At 37.8% G+C, this 14212-nt stretch overlaps 1 protein-coding gene across 6 annotated transcripts in view; it reads left to right on the top strand.

The window, feature by feature from the left end:
• map3k20a (mitogen-activated protein kinase kinase kinase 20a) overlaps window positions 1-14212 on the top strand; it is a 120097-nt gene that overhangs the window by 63349 nt on the left and 42536 nt on the right. For 5 of the 6 annotated variants that reach the window (XR_009802995.1, XR_009802993.1, XR_009802994.1 and 2 more), the window contains exon 11: window positions 3014-3149. Coding sequence is in view for 3 of the 6 variants with exons in the window: in XM_061880023.1 (XP_061736007.1) it covers window positions 3014-3149 (136 nt within the window). In the remaining 3 variants the exon portion in view is untranslated. Of the gene's footprint in view, window positions 1-3013; window positions 3150-7480; window positions 7615-14212 lie in introns of those variants that run through there. The other variant, XM_061880024.1, reaches the window with a different exon arrangement.

Raw genomic sequence — 14212 nt, 5'->3', positions numbered from 1 at the left:
TATGTTACATGACAATGGAACATTCCAGTCTGTCCCCTCTACTGCATTTATTATTGTGACACATCCCTCTTTATACAGTGCAGGCCAAAGTTTGGACACACCTTCACATTTGTATTTACATTGTAGATAGTCACATCACAACTATGAATGAACACATGTGGAGTTATTTACGTAACAAAAAAACATGTTTTATATTCTAGTTTCTTCAAAATAGCCACCCTTTGCTCCGATTACTGCTTTGCACACTCTTGGCATTCTCTCCAATTGAAATGTGCCCCCTTTGGACCAGATTGATTAAATAAATATGCATATAGACTATAATATCTTGAAGTAAATAATGAAGATTAAAAACCAATTACGAACAAAAATATAGTCTTTTTCTCACAATGTGTCGACTTTTTTTTTCTTATAAAATTGGGAACAATTTGTCATATTCTTTCTGTTTCTGTAATATTGCAATATTTTCTCGGAAAATTGTTACATTTTAATGCAAAATGGTGACATTTGTCATAAAATTCTGACTTTCAGAATTTAATTTTATTCTTTATCACAATATTGCCATTTTTTTGTTCTTGTAAAACGGTGACATTTTTTGAGTAAAATTATGAATTTTGTCATCATTTTGCCAAGTGAAGTTCTGATTATTATTATAATATTGCCAACATTTTACAGTTTTCTTATTTACTTGTGACTTTTGTCAAGTAAAATGACTGTTTTTATAAAATTGCCAAATTTTAGGCTTTTCTTGTAAAATTGCGACTGTTATTGAGTAAAATTCCAACTTTTATCGTAATTAATGCAAAAATGTTCAGTTTTTCTTGTAACTTTGACTTGCGTTGAGTAAAATGATGACTTTTATTATAATACTGCCAACATTCTAAGTTTTTCTTGTGAAATTGTGACTTTTTTTCTTGTGAAATTCCAACTCATTTTTCACAATCTTTCTTATAGAATTGATATGTCTTTATTAATAAACTTAACATGACTTAACATATACAGTAAAGGCCAAACACCTTCTCATTCAATCTTTATTTCCATGACTATTTACATTGTAGATTGTCACATCACAACTAGGAATGAACACATGTGGAGTTATGTACGCAACAAAAAAACATGTTTTATATTCTAGTTTCTTCAAAATAGCCACCCTTTGCTCCGATTACTGCTTTGCACACTCTTGGCATTCTCTCCAATTGAAATGTGCCCCCTTTGGACCAGATTGATTAAATAAATATGCATATAGACTATAATATCTTGAAGTAAATAATGAAGATTAAAAACCAATTACGAACAAAAATATAGTCTTTTTCTCACAATGTGTCGACTTTTTTTTTCTTATAAAATTGGGAACAATTTGTCATATTCTTTCTGTTTCTGTAATATTGCAATATTTTCTCGGAAAATTGTTACTTTTTAATGCAAAATGGTGACATTTGTCATAAAATTCTGACTTTCAGAATTTAATTTTATTCTTTATCACAATATTGCCATTTTTTTGTTCTTGTAAAACGGTGACATTTTTTGAGTAAAATTATGAATTTTGTCATCATTTTGCCAAGTGAAGTTCTGATTATTATTATAATATTGCCAACATTTTACAGTTTTCTTATTTACTTGTGACTTTTGTCAAGTAAAATGACTGTTTTTATAAAATTGCCAAATTTTAGGCTTTTCTTGTAAAATTGCTACTGTTATTGAGTAAAATTCCAACTTTTATCATAATTAATGCAAAAATTTTCAGTTTTTCTTGTAACTTTGACTTGCGTTGAGTAAAATGATGACTTTTATTATAATACTGCCAACATTCTAAGTTTTTCTTGTGAAATTGTGACTTTTTTTCTTGTGAAATTCCAACTCATTTTTCACAATCTTTCTTATAGAATTGATATGTCTTTATTAATAAACTTAACATGACTTAACATATACAGTACAGGCCAAACACCTTCTCATTCAATCTTTATTTCCATGACTATTTACATTGTAGATAGTCACATCACAACTAGGAATGAACACATGTGGGGTTATGTACGCAACAAAAAAACATGTTTTATATTCCAGTTTCTTCAAAATAGCCACCCTTTGCTCCGATTACTGCTTTGCACACTCTTGGCATTCTCTCCAATTGAAATGTGCCCCCTTTGGACCAAATTGATTAAATAAATATGCATACAGACTGTAATAACTTGAAGTAAATAATGAAGATTAAAAACCAATTACAAAACAAAAAAATATAAATTCTCTAAAAGCAGTCTTTTTCTCACAATGTGTCGACTTTTTTTTTTCCTGATAAAATTGGGAACAATTTGTCATATTCTTTTTGTTTCTGTAATATTGCAATATTTTCTCGGAAAATTGTTACTTTTTAATGCAAAATGGTGACATTTGTCATAAAATTCTGACCTTCAGAATTTAATTTTATTCTTTATCACAATATTTCCATTTTTTTGTTCTTGTAAAACGGTGACATTTTTTGAGTAAAATGATGAATTTTGTCATCATTTTGCCAAGTGAAGTTCTGATTATTATTATAATATTGCCAACATGTTACAGTTTTCTTATTTACTTGTGACTTTTGTCAAGTAAAATGACTGTTTTTATAAAATTGCCAAATTTTAGGCTTTTCTTGTAAAATTGCGATTGTATGTATATCTATATATATATATATATATATAGATATACATACACATATTTATGTATGTATATATATATATATATATATACACATACATATATGTATATATGTGTGTAATATGTATGTATACATATATATATATATATATATATATATATATATATATATATATATATATATATATAAATGTAACCCAATGCAATGCAGCCCCTGAGTCAAAAAGTTTGGGACCCCCGGTCCATCCTTATTGGACATTTATGGTGTTGACATTATCAGTGGTAACTTCAACAGTGACAATACATTCTTTTGTCCATATGCTCACCAACTTGTCAAAGAGGGTTTTCCTTGACAGTGGGTGACGTGTTCTGCTGTTCACTGCAGGTGTGAGATCGAAGCCACGCTGGAGCGGCTGAAGAAGTTGGAGAGAGAACTGAGCAGCAAAGAGCAGGAGCTGAAGGTGCGGGAGCGCCGTCTTAAGATGTGGGAGAGCAAACTCATCCAACAATCCAACAGCCCGGTGAGTTGCTCCCAAGCATTTCCTTGCCTCACCTCACCTTTTAGCCAACAACCCTGTGGGATGTGTGCTCAGCAGCGCCTCCTCACTGCCGTGACAGTAAGTACAGGAGCAGAGGTGGCAATACACTGAAGGAAATACATGGCTAATATGATAAGTGATTATTAGTTGGTGCATTGCAGCATGAATAAACTTCATCCGCATGTCAGCACCAGTTATGTCCAAGCCCAATTTTACATTCTTCACAATGGGTGTGTCTGTTGTCAAGGCTAAAATGCATTAGAACTTATAATAAACTTGTGCGATCATTTTAATATTTCACAAATTTGTACAAGCTATCAATCCATCCATTTTCTTTGTGGTCGCGGGGGTGCAGGAGCCTATCTCAGCTGCACACCCTGGACAAGTTGCCACCTCATCACAGTGTTTGTACCATACCATACCATACCCCATCCATCCCATCCATTTTCTACCGCTTGTTCCCTTTTTTGGGGTCGCGGGGGGCGCTGGCGCCTATCTCAGCTACAATCGGGCGGAAGGCGGGGCACACCCTGGACAAGTCGCCACCTCATCGCAGGGCCAACACAGATAGACAGACAACATTCACACTCACATTCACACACTAGGGCCAATTTAGTGTTGCCAATCAACCTATCCCCAGGTGCATGTCTTTGGAAGCGGGAGGAAGCCGGAGTACCCGGAGGGAACCCACGCATTCACGGGGAGAACATGCAAACTCCACACAGAAAGATCCCGAGCCTGGATTTGAACCCAGGACTGCAGGACCTTCGTATTGTGAGGCAGACGCACTAACCCCTCTGCCACCGTGAAGCCCCCATACCATACCATACCAACTTTATTTATAAAGCCCTTTAAAAACAACCACAGTTGAAGGACATACTAAAAAAATAACTTTTAAAAGAGAAGTAAAATACACATTGAAAAAGCAAACACAAATTATCCTAAGAACAATTGGTCAGATAAAAAGCAGTTAAAAACGGTTTAAAGTCTCATGCTGGGTTAAAGGGGGACATTATCAGCAGACCTATGTAAGCGTCAATATATACCTTGATGGTGCAGAAAAAAGACCATCTATTTTTTTAACCAATTTCCGAACTCTAAATGGGTGAATTTTGGCGAATTAAACGCCTTTCTGTTAATCGCGCTGGAGGCGATGACGTCAGAATGTGACGTCGCCCAGGTAACACACCCACCATTTTCATTTTCAACACATTACAAACACCGGGTCTCAGCTCTGTTATTTTCCGTTTTTTGACTATTTTTTGGAACCTTGGAGACATCATGCCTCGTCGGTGTGTTGTCGGAGGGTGTAACAACACTAACAGGGAGGGATTCAAGTTGCACCACTGGCAAGAAATCTGCCGCCAGACCCCCATTGAATGTACCAGAGTGTCTTCACATTTGACCGGCGATGCTAAGACAGACATGGCACAGAGATGTATGGATAACCTGCAGATGCATTTGCAACGATAGTCAACGAAATCACAAAGGTGAGTTTTGTTGATGTTGACTGCCAGCTAATCGATGCTAACATGCTACGCTAATCGATGCTAACATGCTATTTACCGGCGGTGCTAAAGCAGACATGGCACAGAGACGTATGGATAACCTGTAGATGCATTTGCAACTATATTACGTTTCCTTCCACCCACATTTAATGCGAAACAAACACTTACCAATCGACGGATTTAAGTTGCCCCAGTGTCAAAAGATGCGAAAGTCCTGATCGTTTGGTCCGCACATTTTACCGGCGATGCTAACGCAGCTATTCGGCCATGCTATGGCTATGAATAGCGTCAATAGCTATTCGCTCAATAGCTTCAGTTTCTTCTTCAATACTTTCATACTCCAACCATCTGTTTCAATACATGCGTAATCTGTTGAATCGCTTAAGTCGCTGAAATCCGAGTTTGAATCCGAGCTAATGTCGCTATATCTTGCTGTGGTATTCCCATTGTTTGTTTACATTGGCAGCACTGTGTGACGTCACAGGGAAATGGCCAGTGTCTTCGCAGAGAGCGAAAATAAGGCACTTTAAAGCTTTATTTAGGGATATTCCGAGACCGGTAAAATTTTGAAAAAAACTTCAAAAAATTCAACAAGCCCCTGGGAACTGATTTTTATTGTTTTTGACCCTTTTGAAATTGTGATAATGTTCGCCTTTAAAACCAGACCTCTGCAACCTACCTCTACAAATACTGTCAATTGCAGTTCTGTTCCTTACAAAGTCATTCCTTAGTTGCCATGGTGATCAGCTATACTACATACTCTATTAATAACAACAAGTCCATGTGCATCTTTTTCTAATCTGTTATTAAAGATAACAAATTATGCAATGCATTGGCTGTTCTACTGTATTCAAACATTTCCAGGCCAAGTGGTAGTTATGACATGTATTTTATCTCGTTAAACTTGTTCCTATTGATCCTGACTGTCTGCTCAGGTGATTGATAGAAAGATCTAGGCTGTTCTAACAAGATTGGGTTGCATGTGATGTAACGAGGGATGCTTCCTAGTCTCAATTGCAGTGAATGAGGTCTCACATCTTTACTGATACAGGGTTGGGCTTGTTAAATAAAAAAATATATAATTATTTGGAAATGATAAACCGTATTTAGTCTGATTCCTATAAATTTGATGACTTGTTGTTTTTTTGTGGAAGATTTAGAAAAAAGAAGCATTATTCCTGATTCATTCCCCATTCTGCTGTCACCCTATGGACATGATGGAAGTAATTCAGCGTATGCTGGCAGGGTCTGATACAAAGCACCATGCTGTGAGGAAAAAGCCACGATACTTGGTTTCTTGGTGAAGGCCAAGCTTTTATGATGAAGTGACATTTTGCTGACATTAAGATTGGCCAATTTGTTCTGAATGTGGTAAAGTGCAGTTGTTGAAGGCAATCTCTTACTTACTTAGATATCCTTGGACTTTCTATGGTACTTGTACTTGATTATAAGGCCACATATAATTTGCAATATTACTAATTATAGTGTTGCAGCAGAGATATATATATATATATATATATATATATATATATACATACATACATACCCACCCCCCGCGACCCCAAAAGGGAAAAGCGGTAGGAGACTGATGAATATATATATATATATGTATATATGTATATATGTATATATATATATATATATATATATATATATATATATATATATATATATATATATATATATATGTATGTATGTATGTATACATATTTTTTTGCATTAAATGTGGGTGGAAGGAAACGTAATATAGTTGCAAATGCATCTACAGGTTATCCATACATCTCTGTACCATGTCTGCTTTAGCACCGCTGGTAAATAGCATGTTAGCATCGATTAGCGTAGCATGTTAGCATCGATTAGCTGGCAGTCAACATCAACAAAACTCACCTTTGTGAGTTTGTTGACTATCGTCGCAAATGCATCTGCAGGTTATCCATACATCTCTGTGCCATGTCTGTCTTAGCATCGCCGGTAAATAGCATGTTAGCATCGATTAGCGTAGCATGTTAGCATCGATTAGCTGGCAGTCAACATCAACAAAACTCACCTTTCTGGTTTTGTTGACTATCGTTGCAAATGCATCTGCAGGTTATCCATACATCTCTGTGCCATGTCTGTCTTAGCATCGCCGGTCAAATGTGGAGACACTCTGGCACATTCAATGGGGGTCTGGCGGCAGATTTCTTGCCAGTGGTGCAACTTGAATCCCTCCCTGTTAGTGTTGTTACACCCTCCGACAACACACCGTCAAGGAATGATGTCTCCAAGGTTCCAAAAAATAGTCTAAAAAACGGAAAATAACAGAGCTGAGACCCGGTGTTTGTAATGTGTTGAAAATGAAAATGGTGGGTGTGTTACCTCGGCGACGTCACATTCTGACGTCATCGCCTCCAGCGCGATTAACAGAAAGGCGTTTAATTCGCCAAAATTCACCCATTTAGAGTTCGGAAATCGGTTAAAAAAATATATGGTCTTTTTTCTGCACCATCAAGGTATATATTGACGCTTACATAGGTCTACTGATAATGTTCCCCTTTAAAAACCTTATGATGTATTTAGATCTGTAGAAAATAAAGTTCAATCTTAGGGGGACACCTGGGAAGTTTTATTCTGTTTGGGGCTGTGTGGTTGACTACATAACTAAATTAAAGACGCTACAGGACACATGAAAAGTTCACCTTTCATAAACCGTTCATTTATTTTATTTATATTTATTCCGAGTGTATACTTACTAACTGCCTATGTTGAGAAGAAAGTGATGTACTAATTATTTTCCATTTGTGACTGTACCTTTAACTTATGTAGGACCTGGGGAAGACAGTTTTCCTTTAACTTGGACACACGCTGCTATGCCTCTGGACTTTCTAAGACAGTCCTTTCCAGGAGTTATCTCATTCTGCGTGAAGCCTCCGTTCAAGTAATGTTTTCCAATCTTGTAAAAATGTTTAGAATAATATTACATTTCAACATTTCTGTCAACAAAAATTTGCGTCAGCCTATGGTACTAAGTCATTTTGATAGTAGGCTAATATAGCTGATATAGACACTTACATAATGTGTTGTCTGCATTATAACACTTTTAATTTTGTGCGGCTCCAGATAGATTATTTTTGTGTGTGTGTGTATTTTCAGTCCAATATGGCTCTTTCAACGTTTTGGGTTACCACCCCTGTTAAGACCAAGGAAGTTTGTAAATATGCACTGTAGGAGTATCATTGTATTGGTGGTTCTTTGCTCCAAATGTTGCATTGATGATGTTTTACACATCTTCAAGTCACTTTCTGACAGTCTTCTGGATGCGCCATTTTGTGGGCACTTGCCTCCACTTGGACAGCGTCATCTTTGTTGTAGCGGTGTAGCGTGCAAGGACGGCAGTGGAAGAAGTGTCAAAAGATGGCGCTAACTGTTTTAATGACATTCAGACTTTACTTCAATCAATAACGGAGAAGCATTTCCTCATCCGTGGCTCACTAGTGCAACAACAACGCCCAAAATGTGTCCCGTGAAAAAAAACGTCCGACCGGAACTCGTTAATAACTAAAGTTCCTTGGGTGAATAAAGTTAAGTCACTACACCGGTATGTTTTAGTGCTTTCATGGCGAGTTTACTGACGGATATAAGTAAGAACTTTACACTACTTTATATTAGAAATGGCAACAGTGGAGGATGAATGTCACATAACAAGAAGATAGAGAAAAAGAAGACGCTTATCGACTATGGACTACCAAGGTGGAGGCGCGCACATTTTCAGTGTCTGTGTTTGTGCAGTGTGTGTAATGTGACAGTGGGCAAAATATTAAATACACTAGTTAAATAAAACCTCTGCCTTGTTTTTAGTAAACACTTAGGCCTACTACGCAACTGTAATTTAATATTGGTCATTATCTGTAGATAATCAAACACTTTAATGTACAAACCCTGTTTCCATATGAGTTGGGAAATTGATTTAGATGTAAATATAAACGGAATACAATGATTTGCAAATCCTTTTCAACCCATATTCAGTTGAATATGCTACAAAGACAACATATTTCATGTTCAAACTCATAAACTTTACTTTTTTTTTGCAAATAATAATTAACTTAGAATTTCATGGCTGCAACATGTGCCAAAGTAGTTGGGAAAGGGCATGTTCACCACTGTGTTACATCACCTTTTATTTAACAACACTCAATAAACGTTTGGGAACTGAGGAAACTAATTGTTGAAGCTTTGAAAGTGGAATTCTTTCCCATTCTTGTTTTATGTAGAGCTTCAGTCGTTCAACAGTCCGGGGTCTCCGCTGTCGTATTTTTCGCTTCATAATGCGCCACACATTTTCCATGGGAGACAGGTCTGGACTGCAGGCGGGCCAGGAAAGTACCCGCACTCTTTGTTTATGAAGCCACGCTGTTGTAACACGTGCTGAATGTGGCTTGGCATTGTCTTGCTGAAATAAGCAGGGGCGTCCATGAAAAAGATGGCGCTTAGATGGCAGCATATATTGTTGCAAAACCTGTATGTACCTTTCAGCATTAATGGTGCCTTCACAGATGTGTAAGTTACCCATGCCTTGGGCACTAATGCACCCCCATACCATCACACATGCTGGCTTTTGAACTTTGCGTCGATAACAGTCTGGATGGTTCGCTTCCCCTTTGGTCCGGATGATACGATGTCGAATATTTCCTAAAACAATTTGAAATGTGGACTCGTCAAACCACAGAACACTTTTCCACTTTGCATCAGTCCATCTTAGATGATCTCGGGCCCAGAGAAGCCGGCGGCATTTCTGGATGTTGTTGATAAATGGCTTTCGATTTGCATAGTCGAACTTTGACTTGCGCTTACAGATGTAGCGACCAACTGTATTTAGTGACAGTGGTTTTCTGAAGTGTTCCTGATCCCCTGTGGTGATATCCTTTAGAGATTGATGTCGGTTTTTGATACAGTGCCATCTGAGGGATCGAAGGTCACGGTCATTCAATGTTGCTTTCCGGCCATGCCGCTTACGTGGAGTGATTTCTGCAGATTCTCTGAACCTTTTGATGATATTATGGAGCGTAGATGTTGAAATTCCTAAATTTCTTGCAATTGCACTTTGAGAAAAGTTGTTCTTAATCTGTTTGACTATTTGCTCACGCAGTTGTGGACAAAGGGGTGTACCTCGCCCCATCCTTTCCTGTGAAAGACTGAGCATTTTTTGGGAATCTGTTTTTATACCCAATCATGGCACCCACCTGTTCCCAATTAGCCTGCACACCTGTGGGATGTTCCAAATAAGTGTTTGATGAGCATTCCTCAACTTTATCAGTATTTATTTCCACCTTTCCCAACTTCTTTGTCACGTGTTGCTGGCATCAAATTCTAAAGTTAATGATTGTTTGCAAAAAAAAAAAAAGTTTATGAGTTTGAACATCAAATATGTTGTCTTTGTAGCATATTCAACTGAATATGGCTTGAAAAGGATTTGCAAATCATTGTATTCTGTTTATATTTACATCCAACACAATTTCCCAACTCATATGGAAATGGGGTTTGTATTTGGAAGTTCTCTAGCAGTGCCTCTCCAAGCAAGTACCACCTCAGGAAACACTTGGCTTTGTAAGTATAATGATCCACATTAAAATACAGTTGCATAGTAGGCCTAAGTATTCATTCAAAACAAGGCAGAGGTTTTATTTGACAAGTATATTTAATATTTTTAACTGTAACATTACACACAGTTCAAATAGCAACACTGTGTTCTGAATATTTAGGAACCGATGTCCCTTTGGGACAGAAGACCCTATTGAATTTCTAAGGTTTTATAATTATTAATATTATTATTCTTTATTATTATTCCGCCGCCTCTTTGAGCTGTAATTTGACCCCCTTAACATGCTTCAAAACTCACCAAATTTGACACACACATCAGGACTGGTGAAAATTGCGATCTAATCAAAAACCCAAAACTCAAAACTGGGCACCAGCACCCCCTAGGAAGAAAACACAGACAAAACTGTCTCTAACTTTCAGTAGCAATGTCGTAGAAACATGAAACAAAAACCACTATGTTGGTCTCAGTTAGACCTATATTTCATACACACTTACCTCCCAGCTAAAATCAACAGGAAGTTTGCAATTCCCCCTTCAATACATAAATGGCTAAAAAATGTCCCTTTTTTTCAAACATTATGTCCTCTGAGGCCATTTGTCGTTTTGGCTTCAAATAAGCAAGAGAAGAGATATTGAACCCTTTTGATTAAAACTTGATGAAAGAGTTTTAATTACTAACCCGGTTTGGATTTTATGAGCCCGGAAAGAACTGGTGGCTGGTGCTGTTGTGTGTACTGCTGTCACAAAATGGCGGCTTCTTGCTCAGACAAGACTGCTTCTAGCTCAATGTAGGACTGTCATACACACATGAAACCAAAACCTCAATATAGGTCTCACTGAGACCTATATTTCCTACACTGACCGCCCCCAACTAAAATCAACAGGAAGTTTGCTATTTTCACTTCAATACAACAACTGCATTACATTCACCATGCATTAGATCAGGGGTAGGGAACCTATGGCTCTAGAGCCAGATGTGGCTCTTTTGATGACTGCATCTGACTCTCGGATAAATCTGAACTGACACTGCTTTAACAAAATAAGTAATGAATAATTCTACTTGTAATCACAGTGTTAAAAATAACGTTCAAAATATAAAACATGCTCATGCATTTGAATTCATCCATCCTTTTTTCTACCGCACTTGTTCAAGAAGTTGCATTAAGGGTAAGAAGTAATTTATTTATTATTGGTTAGTGTAGTACTTGCCCTCCTGGGGGTTCTTCAGACCACCAAGCGCCAACATGAGAGCCTGTTTCAGGGTTACAATATTGTTTTGTTTTTCAATAAGTCTCTCAGTTGCTTTCCAGCAATTGTATTTTTCTCTTTCGTTTTCGCTCGCACTCTGGCTCCGTTCCCAACCCCGTCTCTCCTCCTGGCTGCTACTTATAAACAGAGCGACAGGTGATTAGATAACAAGGCCCAGCTGGGCCATTTACACACCTGTCGCTGATTTTGAGGCCGATCCTGGCAACACCCTGCTTCGCTGCAGGCCCGCAGGCCACGCCCCCTCCATAGTTAGCTTCAGAATTACAATGTTATTACGAAGAATACGAGACCAATTATACTCTAGAAATGTTGGTCTTACTTAAAAATGCACGCGTTTTGTTGTGTTCAGTGTTAAAAAAATATTATCTGGCTCTTCCAGAAATACATTTTAAAATATTTCGCTTCTTGGCTCTCTCAGCCAAAAAGGTTCCCGACCCCTGCATTAGAGTCTCGGCACCAAGGCGTCCTTGTAAAATGCCCGAGCCACTTTACAACTGTTATTACTACGAGACTTATGTATAACACGTGTATATAATTTTTTCTCTGTGTAATAATCAATCCATCCATTTTCTACCGTTTATCCGGGCCTGGGTCACGGGGGCAGCAGCCAAAGCAGTCCCGTCCATCGCTGCTTGCAGCTTTAATTAATTAGGAGATTCTTTGGCGTGCCACTAGGTCAGGGGTCGGGAACCTTTTTGGCTGAGAGAGCCATGAAAGCCAAATATTTCAAAATGTATTTCTGTGAGAGCCATATCATATTTTCTAACAATGAATACAACTAAATGTGTGCATTTATAAGTAAGACCAACATTTTTGGAGTATAATAATTCTCTTATTCTTTTTAATAACATTGTTATTCTGAAGCTGACCAATAATAAATAAAATGTCATGTCTGTTTATCATGTTTTTGTTTGGCCATGTGCTGTTTGTCCTTTGGACTCTTTAAGTTCCTGTTTTTTTTCCACTCCCTTGTCTGGTTTCCTTGGTTACTCATTTTGTCCACCTGTCTCTGGTGGACAAAATGCCCGCTCACCTGCTTCCCGAGCATTAATCAAAGGCAGTATTTAAGCTTGTCTTTGCCAGTCAGTCGCCCTGTGCTGACATGTTTCATGCCTTGCCATAGTTTCGTGCTTCATGCCATGCCAAGTAAGTTTTGTTTGATTTATGTTCTCAGTCTGTTTATGCGTTAGCTTTGTTCCTTAGCCCAAGTTGTGCCTCCGCTGTGAGCGATTTTTGTTTGTATATTTTTTTAGTTTAAATTAAATCATGTTTTTACCTAAATGCCATGTCCCGAGTAGTACGTCTGCCTTCCTGGGAGAACGACCCCGCAGCAAGCTGCAATCCACCCTTCGTGACATAAAATACTTCTTACCATTAATGCGACTTCTTGAACAGGTGCGGTACAAAACGGATGGATGGATTTAAATGCATGAGAATGTTTTGTATTTTGCACGTTATTTTTAGCACTGTGATTACCAGCGAAATCATTCATAATTATCGTGTTAAGCAATGTCAGCTAAGATTTTTTCCGAGAGCCAGATGCAGTCATCAAAAGAGCCACATCTGGTTCTAGAGCCATAGGTTCCCTACCCTTGCTCTACGTGGAGCCTGCGTACCGCTAGTGGTACACGTACCGCAGTTTGACCTGCAGGATTGTAGAATCAGTCCGCTTGGGTGCCGAGCTGTGATTATAAAACGTGCAGATTCCACACCAGAGCGAGTCTTGGGTGGGTTTTTAAAAGTGAAGAGGTCTAGCGGTCCATTTGTTGAGAAGTGCAGCAGAAAAGGCAATGTGTTTACTTCCAAAGCGCAGCAAGGAGGAGGCGGGAAGTGCTCACAGGGCTGAGTGGCTTTATGAGGCTGCACTAAAATGTATGGCAACTACTGCCATTCAGATCCTGATCTGAAGGAGACGCTGAATGGAGATTACTCCCTCAGTTAGTCCTCTTTCCTCCAATCTTCCACGGCGGCTTTTTTTTCTTTCTGTCATTACACGCCATTTTCCCGATCACAATGACGGGGTCCTTATTTAGCTTCTCGTGTTTCTGCATGATTACATTTAATGAGCAGTAAGTGATTTATCAGTCAAATAGGCGGCGGTAGATCAGGCAAGTGGACGTCTGACTTTGATGTACATCGTTAGAGGCCAGACGTCTTCATTGCACGGCAACAAAAAAAAATAATGAAATGAAATGAATGAAAATGAGGGAAAAAATCATTTTTGCTAACTTGTCCATATTAAAGTGTCCTTATTGTTCTAACTTGTGTTTGTCTTTGAGTGGAAGACTCAGACTCCCAAAATGCAACACGACACAGGAAGTCCTTCATACCGACAGCCAGCAGACGCTATTATGCATATGTTCCTTTTTGACTGTACTTGAATCTATAAAAGAATGTATTTATGTTATATGTTATTCACCTGTGAATAATGCTGTATAATAGACTGTATTTATGTTATTCACATGTGAATAATGCTGTATATAGACTGTTTTCATGTTATTCACATGTGAATACTTTAAATACAGTCTATTATGCAGCATTATTCACATGTGAATAATGCTGTATAATATAATGTATTTATGTTATTCACATGTGAACAATGCTGTATCATAGACTATATATCATTCACATATAAATAATGTTGTATAATAGACTGTATTTATAGTATTCACATGTGAATATTGCTGTATA

Source organism: Nerophis ophidion, linkage group LG19 (assembly GCF_033978795.1).
Source record: "Nerophis ophidion isolate RoL-2023_Sa linkage group LG19, RoL_Noph_v1.0, whole genome shotgun sequence".
Lineage (NCBI taxonomy): Eukaryota > Metazoa > Chordata > Actinopteri > Syngnathiformes > Syngnathidae > Nerophis > Nerophis ophidion.
The sequence above is the reverse complement of the archived record's forward strand: the minus strand, read 5'-3'. Positions and strand labels throughout refer to the sequence as shown.